We start from the raw sequence: 13,768 nt of genomic DNA on the forward strand, positions 1-13,768 counted from the left end.
TATGTATGTGGTTTAAAACACCAAACTCTACAAAATACTATAAGATGAAAAGTAAAATATTTCCCCTTCCCTACCCTAATCCACAGTACTATTCCCAAGGAAAAACCACCATCAATAGTTTCTGGTTCCCCCCCCCCACCAAATCACCATATGCAAGTAAATGGTTTCTTATGTATTTCTCTCATAACGTTCTACATATATTTGAGCATATATAATATATACTTTCTAATTGTCTACACTAAGCATTGCATAATTCTTTGATAAATAAAAGTATAAAAAAGATTTTTTTGCTTTTTGATCTATACATGAACATACCATAGCTATACATTTCCTACTAATATATAGCCTTTCTAATACTAATTACATTGGAGAAAATAAGTTTCACATGTTCAGAAACCAAATAAAATGATTTCTCTCACCTCCTGTTGATCTTCTTGATTACAACCCAACAAGACATACACTAAAATATGTGGAAGAAGATAGATGGTCACCTTGAAATCATGCTTCATCATAATGCTACAGCAGGTGAAGATTTTACTGGCAAGATCATGCCGAACCTGTAAATCCAAATGGTTTAGGGATAGTAAGTAGTTTTATATATTTTTTCCTACTGATTAAACGTTAAAAAGTAACATGTGTGATAATTTATCGTGACAGAGTACTTTTTGAAGTTTTTTAAAATTTTAAAATTAATTTCTTAAAGTTAAACTTTTTATTAAATTACTTGGGGTTAAAGTCACATTTTATTGGTATTATCTAACCTTTGATTTACTAACATTATTAACATTACAGAACTCATAAAATTTTAAAGTTTTTTTCTTCAAATACAAAACCTTCACTTAACAAAACCAAAAAAATACCTAAATGAAAGATTCCAGAGCTGGAAGTAGTTATTATGTCATTAAATATGAAATGTCTGATTTTGAATCAACACTTTAGTTTATTTTATCTCAGACAAGAAGTAGTACAATTAATCAAAGTATGTGCCTAAACTATTGACACAGTTTTACCATCTTAATGGTAGCTTGTTCATGCCTGCAATGAAGAAGCCTGGAGAATGAGTGGTGATGAAATCACAAAAGGAGTTTTCCATAGCTTTTTGAGAATTGAGTATTTTTCCTTACAAGAAGTGGTTCAAAGCATTGAAGAAGTGGTAGTCAGTTGGTGCATGATCTGATGAACATGATGGATGACAGAGAGTTTCGAAGTCCAGCCTCTGTACTTTGAACAGCCTTGTTTGTGTAACGTGTGATTGAGCATTCTCTTGCAAGAGGATTGGCTTTTCTCTATTGCCCAATCTCAGCTGCTTAATCGCAAGCATCCTCATCATTTCATCCAATTGGTTATAGTAGACATCACCTGTAATGGACTGACCAGGTTTCATGAAGCTGTAGTGGATAATATTAATACCAGCGCTGGACCACCAAACAGACACCATTAGCTTTTTTTGGTGAATATTCAGGTTTGGACTGTGTTCCAGCACTTCATCTTTATCCAACCATAGTGCCAAATGCTTGCAATTGTCAAAAAGAATCCATTTTTCATCACACTTAACGATACAGTATAGAAATGTTTCACCTTTATGTCGTGACAACAAAGAAAGGTGAGCTTCAAGAGGATTTCTCTTCTGATAGTCATTTAATTCATGTGGTACCTCTATCCAGCTTCTTTACCTTGTCGATTTATTTCAAATGGTCCAACATTGTTGGAATAATAATGTCAAATCTTGCTGCTAATTCACATGTAGGTCGACCTGCATTCGCTTCCACTATAGCTTTCAGCTCATCATTATCCATCTTGGTCTCAGGTTGCCCATGTGCCTCATTAAAAATCACCAGATCAGAACGTCTTAAACCACTGACGTACTCTGTGTTCATTAGCCACAAGCTTCTCAAACACTTTGTTGATATTTGAAGTTATCTGTGCAGCATTGGTTCCACGACGGAACTCACATTAGAAAATAACACAAAGTTTCGACTTATCCATGGTTTCACAAAAATTGCTCTAAAAAAATTTTGAAAGATAATGACAAGCTAACCTGTGCATCTGCGAGACTGAGGATGTACCTTCACAATAAAAACAAAACAAGAAGTGTCAAAGTGAAATGTCAGAGATACCAACTGTCAAACTCAGTACTTAAGGAAATCAGACATTTCATACTTAATAACCTAATTCAACAGTATTCTACATTTCACACATTATATTTTCTGTGTGTTCACAAGAAAATGAGAGAAAATTTCTAGAAATTACCAGCTAAAAATTATTATAATGATATTTTAAAATACTAATTAATAGAAACGTGAATTAAAAACAAAAGTTGTAAATTTTAAATATGCCTTAAACATTTTCTTGGAACATAGAGTACTTTCTTGTCTGTCAGACATGTAAAAAATCTCACTATAGGGAAACATCAGGAATATGCCTGTTTTCCATGAAATTTCATTTTAAAATATCTTTATTTTTATTTTAGAGAAAGTTCAGATGATGCATGTTCTTTTAGAAGTGCCATTAAAAGATAATATATCTTTTGTAAAAAACTCTATATCAGAGTTTGCAGTGAGCTGTGATCATGCTACTTCACTCTATGAGGGATGACACAACAAGAGAGATTCTGTCTCCAAAAAGAAAAGGTAACCCAAATGGCCAATGAATACAACCTTACCATTACGGTAATAATGAAAATGTAAATTAAATAATAAAATGTCCTTTATTTAACCTATTATGTTGCCTAAAATGTAAATGCTTAAAAATATCAAACATCTGCATCCTTTTAAACAGTATTATTTTACAATATAAAATGAACAGACATAATGTAATAGACATTTTACAAACATTAAAATGAAGGTAATTTTCTTCGTAAGACAATTACTTCTTCACCTAGAAACTATTAGTAACAATAAAGAAATTATCACTATTAGTAAATATTTTCTTAAAAATTTCTATCATTATGAGCACAAATATTTCAATGCCTATTGTGTGAGCTATGCATTCAGATACATGTTCTGGTTTCCTTTACAATTTCTGCTCAGTTAACAAATTCGGAACAGGGTTTCTTACCTTTGTTATAAGATAACCTGCCCAAGATGCTGACCATTCTGCAAAGTTATTACCTAATTCACTTAAGTAAATTGGCTTCTTTACTCCAGACCAATCTGTTGACTTCTGAGAACTCTTATATCTGTAATTTTGAAATTTTTTTTATTAAAAAATATATAATCAGTTTAGAATTTTAGGAAAGAAAGTACAAGAAATTAGGGAGGCTAAGACAGGAGGATCACATGAGCCCAGGAGTTCAAGGCTGCAGTGAACTATGATCGTACCACCTCACTTCAGCCTGGGCAATAAAGCAAGACTGACCCTGTTTCTTAAAAAAATAGAAAGGAAGGAAGAAAGAAAGAAATTCTATCAACTCCTTCACTGACTACCACAGTACTGCCTTGCCTTTACTGAAATCTGGTTACAGATACCATTTGTCTAGTATTGTTCTTAAGGGTGGAGAGAGAGGTCATTCTTGCATATCCCAAGCACTTCTAAGGATTTGAGTCTCTCTCCTCCTTCTCAGATCCTTCCAACTCCATTCTTGTGTAAGAAAGACCTGTTCCTTTGAAGTTCAAACCACCCAGGTATACTATTTTCTACTCCTCACTTTGGGCATCTACCAAACTCACTGATAACTTTAGGACATTGCCCAGTGTTTTCTTTCTTTCCCAAGTCTTACTATCATCCTATGTGACTTCAGTGTCTGGCTGGAGCACTTAATCAAACTCAAAACTTCTCTGTGACTTTCTTCTCAGTGGTTAGGGTTCCTTTGCTAATACAAAGAATTTCTTCACCTCCAAAATCAACAATTTAGACATCTCATTCTATGCCCAGGGTTTCCTACATTTCCAGTTCTTTCACACAATTACTTCAACACATCTGCTCTCTCTTGATGAGATCTTCTGTCCCTTGACCCTGATAAACTCTCCCTGATCTATAATATCGTCCTTTTGCTATCTCTTTCCCCAAAGAGCTTAGTCTCTATGGTCCTCCACTTACAGCGTTCTCTTGGTAATGTCCTCTAGCCACTCTGTTGCCACACTGTCTTTAACAGCTGTACCCATTTGTTAACCTCTTAATCTTGAATCAATCTATGTGTCTGCTATTACTGAAATGATACTCAGGCCACTGCATTGATATAGGAAAATCACTAACGTACTTATAAGATTAATGCTATACTATATATTCTTAGTCTTCAGTGTCAGTGGACCTCTTACGTTGCACATAAATCCTTCTAAGTTTTCATTATTAGCTCTCTTCTGTTTTCCACAGTGGCTATTTCAAATCATCACCACTATTCTTAAACCACCTATACCAACTCCCTAACCACTTTCAGTTAATGATCTCATCTCCTATACCTCCTACTTCACAGAGAAAAAAAGAAACCATTGTTTCTCACAATCAAATCTGTAAACTTAGCTGGGTTCCATCCATTACTTTACCTTTTTTTCTTACCAAAAAAAAAGATCCCACTCCCTCTAGGTCTAATTCCTCATCAGGGCCATGGCTCTCCCATTCTGGGTGCTCCATGGGGTCCTTATTTTATCAATTATCACTTTTCTTTTACATTACTTCAATATGACCCTTTCCATTTGCTCCTCAGCATCACCATTTTAACATGTTTAAATAGTTCTCATCTTACAACTACATGTGTGTAGGATTACTTGAGGGGCATGAGTTCCTTTTGAATTATCAGTGGAAATTTAGGAAATTACAAACATAATAAATGCCCTGTATTCAAGGTCTTCAGCAAACATATAATTCACTGTATTCCAAGTTTCTAAAAGTTGAAAAAATCCAACAAACTCTCAGTTAACCATTCCACTAAACCAGGAAAAAAATCTAAGTCCTTATTTTTAATCATCATGAGTATAATTCTCTAGATGATTTTATCAAGTTTTACATTAAACTTAGTTAGAAAACTACTGATATTAGGGATAGGCCAGGTTCTGCCTAGTCTCATACCGATGTTTTCTACTAAAGTTATTTCTACAGTGATTTTTAATTGTAGTTGTTACATCTGGTTCTAAAAATTAAATCTCCCAAATATATCCATCCTTCAATCCAGGTTTAATGATTGCATATAAATAGCTCAATTAAAAAAAATTTTAAGGAAACCACTAGAGTATAACTTCAAGACAGCAAAAACATAAATATGCTTTTAAGAAACTGTATATTTCCCCAGGCCATCTGGAATAAATATCAAGCAGTCCAAGCTATAAAACTGACTGACCTATTGGCTAACCTGGTATTTTAGTGTTTCATACAAAAGGAGGTCAACCCCATTGAAACTGCCCTCCATCAACCTCTTATTTTTCTGAGGCACCAATTTCAATGAGTAGATCCCAGCTAGGTAGGTCTCCTAACTTCCACTATTGAGGAACCATCTGAGAGGTTCCTTTAACCTCTAGAAGTAAACAAGAATTCTCTACTTGGGAGACTGAGGCAGGATTGCTTGAGGTCAGCAGTTTGAGACAAGCCTGGGAAACACAATAAGCTCCCATCACTAAAAGAAAAAAAAAATCTTTTAAAATTATTCAGGGTGGTGGCATGCAACTGTGGTCCCAGCTACTCAGGAGGCTGAGGTGGGAGGATCAATCACTTGAACCCAGGAGTTTGAGGTTACAGTGAGGAATGATTGAGCCACTGCACTCCAGGCTGGGTGACAGAGTGAGACCCCATCTCAGAGTGAGACCCCATCAGAAGAATAAGAAGAAGAGGAGGAGGAGAAGGAGAAGAAGAATTCTCATTGTTTTGATAAGATCACTCTTGTAAATGACCACTTAAAAGTTGATTCGTATGAAAGAGTAACAAGTAGGCAGAAAATATTGGTTTCTTATGAAATATTTAATTCAATTACAAATAGGAAGAAATGTTGGGCTTCTAATTCTTATGACATAGACAACAGCCGGCACTACAAATTTCTCCCAAAATTCAAGGAATTTATTCAACAAGCTAGGATTATTGACTGTCAACTAAATGTCAGACACTCTGGTAGGTACTTTTTAATATTACTAACAATGATCATACAAAATAGGTAAAATTATCCACATTTTTGAGATTAAAAAATTGAGACTTGGAAATGTTAAATAACTTACTCTAGTCTTCAGATCTAGCAAATGCATAGCCAAGATTCAAACCTAGGTCTATGCAACTACAAAGGTCATAAACTTTCCAGTAGGTTACAGAAATTCTTAAACATCTAAATGTGCTATATAAAATATAGAATAAATAAATAGGGGAAATGTGGAATCCTCAAAAAGGAAAACCCAAATTTTAATTTTAGACTTTAACTTTATATTAATAAATCACATCTTTAATGATGCTAGTCATAAGAAATGTTTAAAAGGTTTCTAAATATAAAAAATTATCTAGCAAATACATATGCATACCTCAGGGCTTTCATAAAGTATTTTAGTACAATTCAAGCACTTTACTAAGGCTCAAAGAGGCAATTTTTCCAAGGTCATGTATCTAATAAGCATGTGACCTAGACTACCAAAAATTACAGTTTCTAATAATTTATAATTTTATGGATTTTTTAAAATATAAAATGCTTCACAAATTTGTGTGTCATCCTTGCACATTTAATCAATCCTAACATAGTTATTTAAATTGAAAAAAGATTAGAAAATACTTTTTCAAAAGTAGAGGATAAAAACATATTCATGAAGAGAAATTGGGAGCAATGAAAACCTTTAACATACTGACTGCCACACTAGAAAAAAAATTTTTTTCCTTGGGGTCACAGTGTTTTATTATGAAAACAGAATAAAAACTTTGAAAACAAAATGATCCTTTCTAATTTAATGAAAAATTTATTTTTTATTATTTTCTGTGCATGAGTTATATGCAATTAAATTGTCAATATTAATTGTAACAATAAGAACATCAACAAGTAAGATTTTCATGAACCAACTGCAGGGTTTTGCCCAGGGGGCCACCCATCACGTAACATGTATGCTACAACATGGCAGCATGAGTTGCCTGCATAGTATGCAGCTCTCAAGATAAAGAGACCTGTGAGTTACATACGCTTCATGAGATCCCAGGCTCAAAACAAGCGTGAGTTAAATATAACTCACATGGCAGTTAATGTATGAATTGGGGTTACTAAAGGCTTTTGGACAAGATTTAAACTCTGAATGTCTATATTAATTATAGTTATACCTATCAAAAGTTTAAATTCATATTCAACTTAAAGTAGACAAAAACATATCAGTCCTTTTAACTTCAGTGAATTCGTCTAAATACTTAAAATTGTAGAATTTAACCCAACGAGCAGACTGTATTTCTCATTTTGACAAGATTATAATTATAAATCAAAGTGAAAAATACATATAAGAAGATAGTAAAAATATTTTTAATGTTAAAAAACTGTATCAAAAATAAGGTTAAAAACAATTTTATGAAAATAGTTTAAATGAGCCCTCATACCTAGTATTTAGATGAGGTTCTAGTATTTCCCGAACATGCTCAGGAAATCTCTTCCACAACTGATGACCTGGGCCGTCGGTCTCCATCTCTCTACAGTCATAAATAGAAAGTAACTCCTACAAATACATATTTTACATTTGTAAGTCCACGGTGAAGCAGATAAACCTTTATCTTTATATTCATGAATGTTCTACATATTATAGTTATAAAAATACAGCCATAACTTGTTTTATTACACTTCGCTTTACTGTGCTTCACAGATATTGTGTTTTTTACAAATTAAAGGTTTTGGCAACCCTATGTGGAGCAAGTCTATTGGTGCCATTTTTCTAACAGCATATACTTACTTCGTGTCTCTGTGTCACATTTTGGTAATTCTCAAAATACTTCAAACTTTATTATGATATCAGTTATGGTGATCTGTGGTCAGTGAACTTTGAGTTACTGTTGTAATTATTTGGGGCTTCACAAGTCACACCCTTAAAACAGAGAACCTAATCGATAAATGTTGAGTGCGTTCTGACTGTTCCACAGACCAGCCATTCCCCATCTCCTCAGGGCTTCCTATTCTGAGACACAACAATGTTGAAATTAGGCCAAATAATAATCCTGCAAGGGCCTCTAAGTGTTCAAGTGAAAGGAAGAGTCACATGTCCCTCACTTTAAATCCAATGCTAGAAAATTAAGCTCAGTGAGGAAGGCATATCGAAATCTGAGATAGGCAAAAAGGCCTCTTATGCCAAACAGTTAGCCAAGTGTGAATGCAAAGGAAAAGTTCTTGAAGGAAATTATAGTAAAATTGCTACTCCAATGAACATATCAATGGTAGAAATTGAAACAGCCTTCTTAGCTGAGATGGAGAAAGTTTTAGTGGTGCGGATAGAAGATCAAACTAGCCATACATTCCCTTAAACTAAAGCCTAATCTAGAGTGAAGTCCTAATTCTCTTCAATTCCATGAAAGCTGAGAAAGGTAAAGAAGTTGCAGAAGAAAAGTTTAAAGCTAGGAGAGGTTGGTTCATGAGGTTTAAATTAAGAAAATGTCTCCATAACATAAAAGTCCAAGGTGAAACAGCAAGTGCTGATATAGAAGCTGAAGCAAGTTTTCCACAAGATCCAGCTAAAATCATTGGTGAAAGTGGCTACTCTAAATAACAGATTTTCAATGTAAATCAAACAGCCTTCTGTTGGAAGAAGATGCCATCTAGGACTTTTATAGCTAGAGAGGAGGCTTCAAAGCTTCCAAGGACAGGCTAGGGGCTTTTGCTAGGGGCTAATGCAGCTGATAACTTTAAGTTGAAGCCAATGTTCATTTACTATTCTGAAAATCCTAAAGCCGTTAAGAAGTACAATACATTTACTCTGCCTGTGCTCTATAAATGGAACAACAAAGCCTGGATGACAGCACATCTCTTTGTAGCATGGTTTACTGACTATTTTAAGCCCACTGTTGAGACCTATTGCTCATAATAAAAGATTACATTCAAAATATTTCTGCTCTATGCTTTTAAGTAGAAATGTGAAGATATATGATCTAATAAAATCTCTTATGGGAGTGTTTAATCCTCAAAAACATTACTGCTCACTGACAACGCACCTGGTCACTCAAGAGCCCTGATGGAGATGTACAAAGAGATTAATGCTTTTTTCACGCTTGCTAACATAATGTCCATTCTGCAGCCCATGGATCAAGGAATAATTTTGACTTTCAGGTCTTATTATTCAGGAAATACATTTCATAAGGCTCTAGCTGCCATAGTTACTGATTCCTCAGATGGATCTGGGCAAAGCAAATAGAAAACCTTCTAGAAAAGATTCACCATTCTGGATACCATTAAGAACATTCATAATTCATGGGAGAAAGTCAAAATTTCAATATTAACAGGAATTTGGAAGAAGTGGATTCCAACCTTCATGGATGACTCTGAGGGGTTCAAGATTTCAGTGGGGGAAGTAACTGCAGACATGGTAGAAATAGAGAACTAGAACTAGAAGTAGAGCCTAAAGATGTGACTGCATGCTGCCTTCTCATGATCAAACCTGAATAGATGAGGAGTTGCTGCTTCTTATGGATAAGCAAAGAAAAGTAGTTTTGTGAGATGGAATCTACCCTGGTAAAGATGATATGAACATTGTTGAAGTGACAAGAAAGGAATTAGAATATTACATAACCTTAATTGATTAAGCAGTAGCCGGGTTTGAGAGTACTGACTATAATTTGGAAAGAAGTTCTACTGTGGGTAAAATGCTATCAAACAGCATTGAACATTACAGAGAAATCTTTTGTGAAAGGAAGAGTTGATTGACGTGGCAAACTTTGTTGTTGTTTTATATTAAGAAATTGCCACAGCCACCCTAACCTTCAGCAGCTACCACCATGATTAGTTAGCAGCCATCAACATTGAGGCAAGACATTCCACCAGCAAAAAGATTATCACTTGCTGAAGGTTCAGGATTAGTATTTTTAGCAATAACATATTTTTAAACTAAGGTATATACATTGTTTTTTTTAGCCATAATGCTATTGTACTTAACAGACTGCAGTATAGTGTAAATGTAACTTTTATATGCACCGGGAAAGCAAAATTCTGTGTGACTTGCTTCATTGAGATAATCACTTTATTGCAATGGTCTGGAACTGAACCTGTAATATCTCAGAGGTATGCTTGAACACAGAAAAATAAACAAAATTTTAAAACTTGGGAGCTTTGAACTTCCTTAGGATATTTATTTCAATGCCTAGAACCAAAGTAACTTACTTAAGGTCACAAAGTTGAGGTAGTAGTATACATCTGTGTATGCATACAAAAATTTTGAAAGTAGCTATAATAATCTGTTAAGAGGATATGCTTCTGTAATTTCTAAAATGTTTATCATGAATTTGTATTACTTTGATAATTAAGAGAAATAGGAATTTCAGAAGTATAGAATCTACAACTTTCTTACTTGAATTCAATAATGTAAAGCCAGTAATGACTAAATGCACTCTTACTTGAATGGCATAAGCAGCTGAATCTTGAGCTCGGCTGTTATCTGCATATGCAAGGTAAGCTCTTGTCAGCTCCATTAATAACCCATAGGCAAAGCTTGAATCTTCTACTCCAGTCTCAATAAAAACAAACATACAAAAAAATTCAAGGATAATTGGTATAAATTTTCTTAAGGTATACTGTTTCTTCTATGGTGAATTTAACTTAGTTGTCTAAGCGAATTCAACTTAGAAAAAGGAAAGGACAGTGAGGTTCAAACTAAGTTTGGTATTAAGGCTAAAACATAACCTGTAGCTAAGAAGCCAAAATCTAAAGCTTTTTACACTATTTCTAAAGTATATTAGAATACAACTTTAGCCTTGACAATTTGCATTTTTTGTTTTTTAATTCTTAAAAAAACAAATTGTATATAGCATTTCCTAAATTGCATTCTGTAGAGCCTAAGAGTCACTTGAGAAACCCTAAGATATAATTTTAACATATACTTATATTATAAACTCTTGGAGATGTACTCTTGGAGATTCACAATGCACACTGACACACTAAAAGTTCTGTTTATTTTGTTCTACATGGATTTCTCAAACTCACCTGATTATAAAAACTTTGTTATACACATACTATTGTAATAACCTGGAAAACTAGTTTCCCATGGAAACACTAGCAATAGTGTTTAAACAGTAGTGGTTAAATAATTAATTAGGCTTTAAATATTGTCATAATTATTTAGGAAGCTTTATCCACAAAAACATAACACACTAGATTGGGCTCCAACTTTATTGCTTTTGGCCAACAGTCTCTGCAACAGCAATAAGAAATAAACTCAGAAGTTACCTAAATTGTCTGGTTTAGATAAAGTTAACATTAAAGATAAGCTGAATACTTCTTTGTAAATGGACTATATAAGCCTCAACAGAACAGAGAACTCTTTTTGTCATTTCAAATTACCATTACTTACCACAAACGTAAAATCTTTTCCTTGGGTTTCAGTTGTTGAGAAATCTAATCGACCTGGATCTATTGCCCCCAGTTCCCCTAAACATTCCCCACAGAGTAGTCGAGCTTGAGAGTTTGCATCTTGGCAACCTTTCAAGAGCACTGTCACCAACTGTGAGATAACAGGTTCTACTGTTTCACTATCTGTTGCATATTTTATCAGTTTTTCCTAAAATAAAAGTAGAAAGAAAATTTATATGTAACTTCTAGAAACTAGTATATTTTCCTAAACTATAAAGCTTAAAAATATTAAGAACTATTTAACATAAATATTGACAAAATTAAATTCCTGTACCTACAATCTTTTCAGCTAATTTTTGATGAGTTCACATAATAGTTCACGATATGTTGTGTACAATTAGAACCATTAAATGTGTTTGAAAGTCTTAATCATTAGTTCATTAAACAAATAGCTACTGTGCATTATTACATCAGTATACAAAAATGAGTAAGACAAAGTCTTATTCCAAGTTCACAGTTTCACGGGAAAACACACATGTAAACAAATAATTAAAATATCATATGGTATATACAATAACAAATATATTTACAAGTTAAAGAAACAATGAATATGATGAAAAAGAACTGGGTAACTTTTCAAGAACAATAGACAGCAAATAAGTCAAGGAGGAACAACTATTAGTTAAAACAAGAAGATTTAAAAGTGAATAAAAACTAATAAAGAAGGAGAAAAAGATATGGAAAAAGGGTTCTGTGGAGATGGAAAAAAAGACATAGGAAGAAAGGAGTAGCCTAATGAAAAATATGCTGATCTTTTTTCATTGATCTCATGATGCCGTAATGAATAAAATGTTAAGAAGAGATTATTCTCAAGCCAGCGAAGCTTTAGATATTGTACTTGTATGATCAATTTATTAATAGAACCACTCATTTATATTATTTTCTTTCTAGCAAAAGTAAAGCATATGTAAGTATCTCAAACTCTATGTTAGAACTGTGATCAGTAATACAAATTAGAGTAATGTATTTCAAAAGAAAAATAAAAAGATATTTAATCTCATCTAAAATCTTCAATAGTCAATTTCTTAAATAACAATACAGGTTAATCAGCCATAAAGACCTAAAAAAAAGCCCTAGTAATTAGTAAAAAGTAAAAAAAGTAGACATTTGTTCACTTGCTAAAGGTAGAAAATAAAGAAAAGGACACTTTGTTGCCAAAATAAATGTAGCTCATACTCAAGGCAATACACATTATGAAATACTAAATGAGAAATTTAAATATATACATATCTCCCAGGTACTCAAAAATGTTTTCACTTTATTTCACACTTCTAGGTTACACTGTGATTTATTTTTAAGCAAAAAATATTGAATTCCAAGAGAATTTTTTAAATGAGCATGTGTTCAATACATCTATTTTAAATGGCTTTTTAACATATGGATCCAATTTTATCATTTTCCAAACGGCTAACCAGTTAATAAAACAAAACAAAAAGCCATGTGTGTCCCACTTATCTGAAATATCATTTTCATCATATACTAAATGTCCACACGTACTTGTCTCTATTTCTGGACCTTGTGTTCTTTCCCACTGGTGTGTTTATTCATGCACCAGTATCTCTTTGTTATAATAATAGTGGCTATACAGTATATTAGTGTCTCCTAGGGCTATTATACTCTCAGTTTTTTTGGGGGGAGGGCCCTAGCTAGTTTTACATGTTTATTTTTATATATGAACATTACTATGAATCTTCTAGTTTAAAAAAAAAACCTTGGCATTTTTATTGGGATTGCATTAAATTTCTAAACTTATTTAGGGAGAACTGAAATCTTTAAAATATTGAGTTATGCTACCCAATAATAAGGGATGCTTTCCATTTGTTTAAATCTATTACACCTTTTTGTCTTTCAGAAGTGTTTCAAAGTTTTCCTCTTAATAGTTTATATATTTCCTGTTAAGCTTATTCTCAACTATATTACCTTTTCTTATTGCTGTTGTAAATAGGGTTTTGGAAAAAAATTTTCTACCTGGTTATTGTTTGTTATATGAAGATTATTGATTCTTATTTTTAAGAGACCGGTCACCCTGATGCCCAGGCTGGAGTGTGGCACAATCATAGCTCACTGCAGCCTCAAACTCCTGGGTTCAAGCGATCCTCCTACCTCAGCCTCCTGAGTAGCTGTGACTATAGGGAGGCCACCAAGTTCGGCTAAAATTATTGATTTTCATATGTTAATTTCATATCCCCTACTTTACTGAATTCATTTGTTGTCTTGAGTCAGTTTTATCAATAATTCTCTAAAATCTCCCAAGTATATTAGCATATCATCTGTAAATAGAAATAGTTT

At 33.3% G+C, this 13,768-nt stretch overlaps 1 protein-coding gene across 1 annotated transcript in view; it reads right to left on the reverse strand.

Annotated features, from left to right (window-relative positions):
• ATR (ATR serine/threonine kinase) overlaps window positions 1-13,768 on the reverse strand; it is a 113,334-nt gene that overhangs the window by 53,026 nt on the left and 46,540 nt on the right. The window contains exons 22-26 of the mRNA XM_012647440.1: window positions 11,421-11,627; window positions 10,468-10,581; window positions 7,477-7,592; window positions 3,058-3,178; window positions 420-557 (exon numbers count right to left, since the gene is read on the reverse strand). Of these exons, the coding sequence (XP_012502894.1) occupies window positions 420-557; window positions 3,058-3,178; window positions 7,477-7,592; window positions 10,468-10,581; window positions 11,421-11,627 (696 nt within the window). The remainder of the gene's footprint in view (window positions 1-419; window positions 558-3,057; window positions 3,179-7,476; window positions 7,593-10,467; window positions 10,582-11,420; window positions 11,628-13,768) is intronic.

This window comes from Propithecus coquereli, unplaced genomic scaffold, assembly GCF_000956105.1.
Source record: "Propithecus coquereli isolate 6110/MARCELLA unplaced genomic scaffold, Pcoq_1.0 Scaffold268, whole genome shotgun sequence".
Lineage (NCBI taxonomy): Eukaryota > Metazoa > Chordata > Mammalia > Primates > Indriidae > Propithecus > Propithecus coquereli.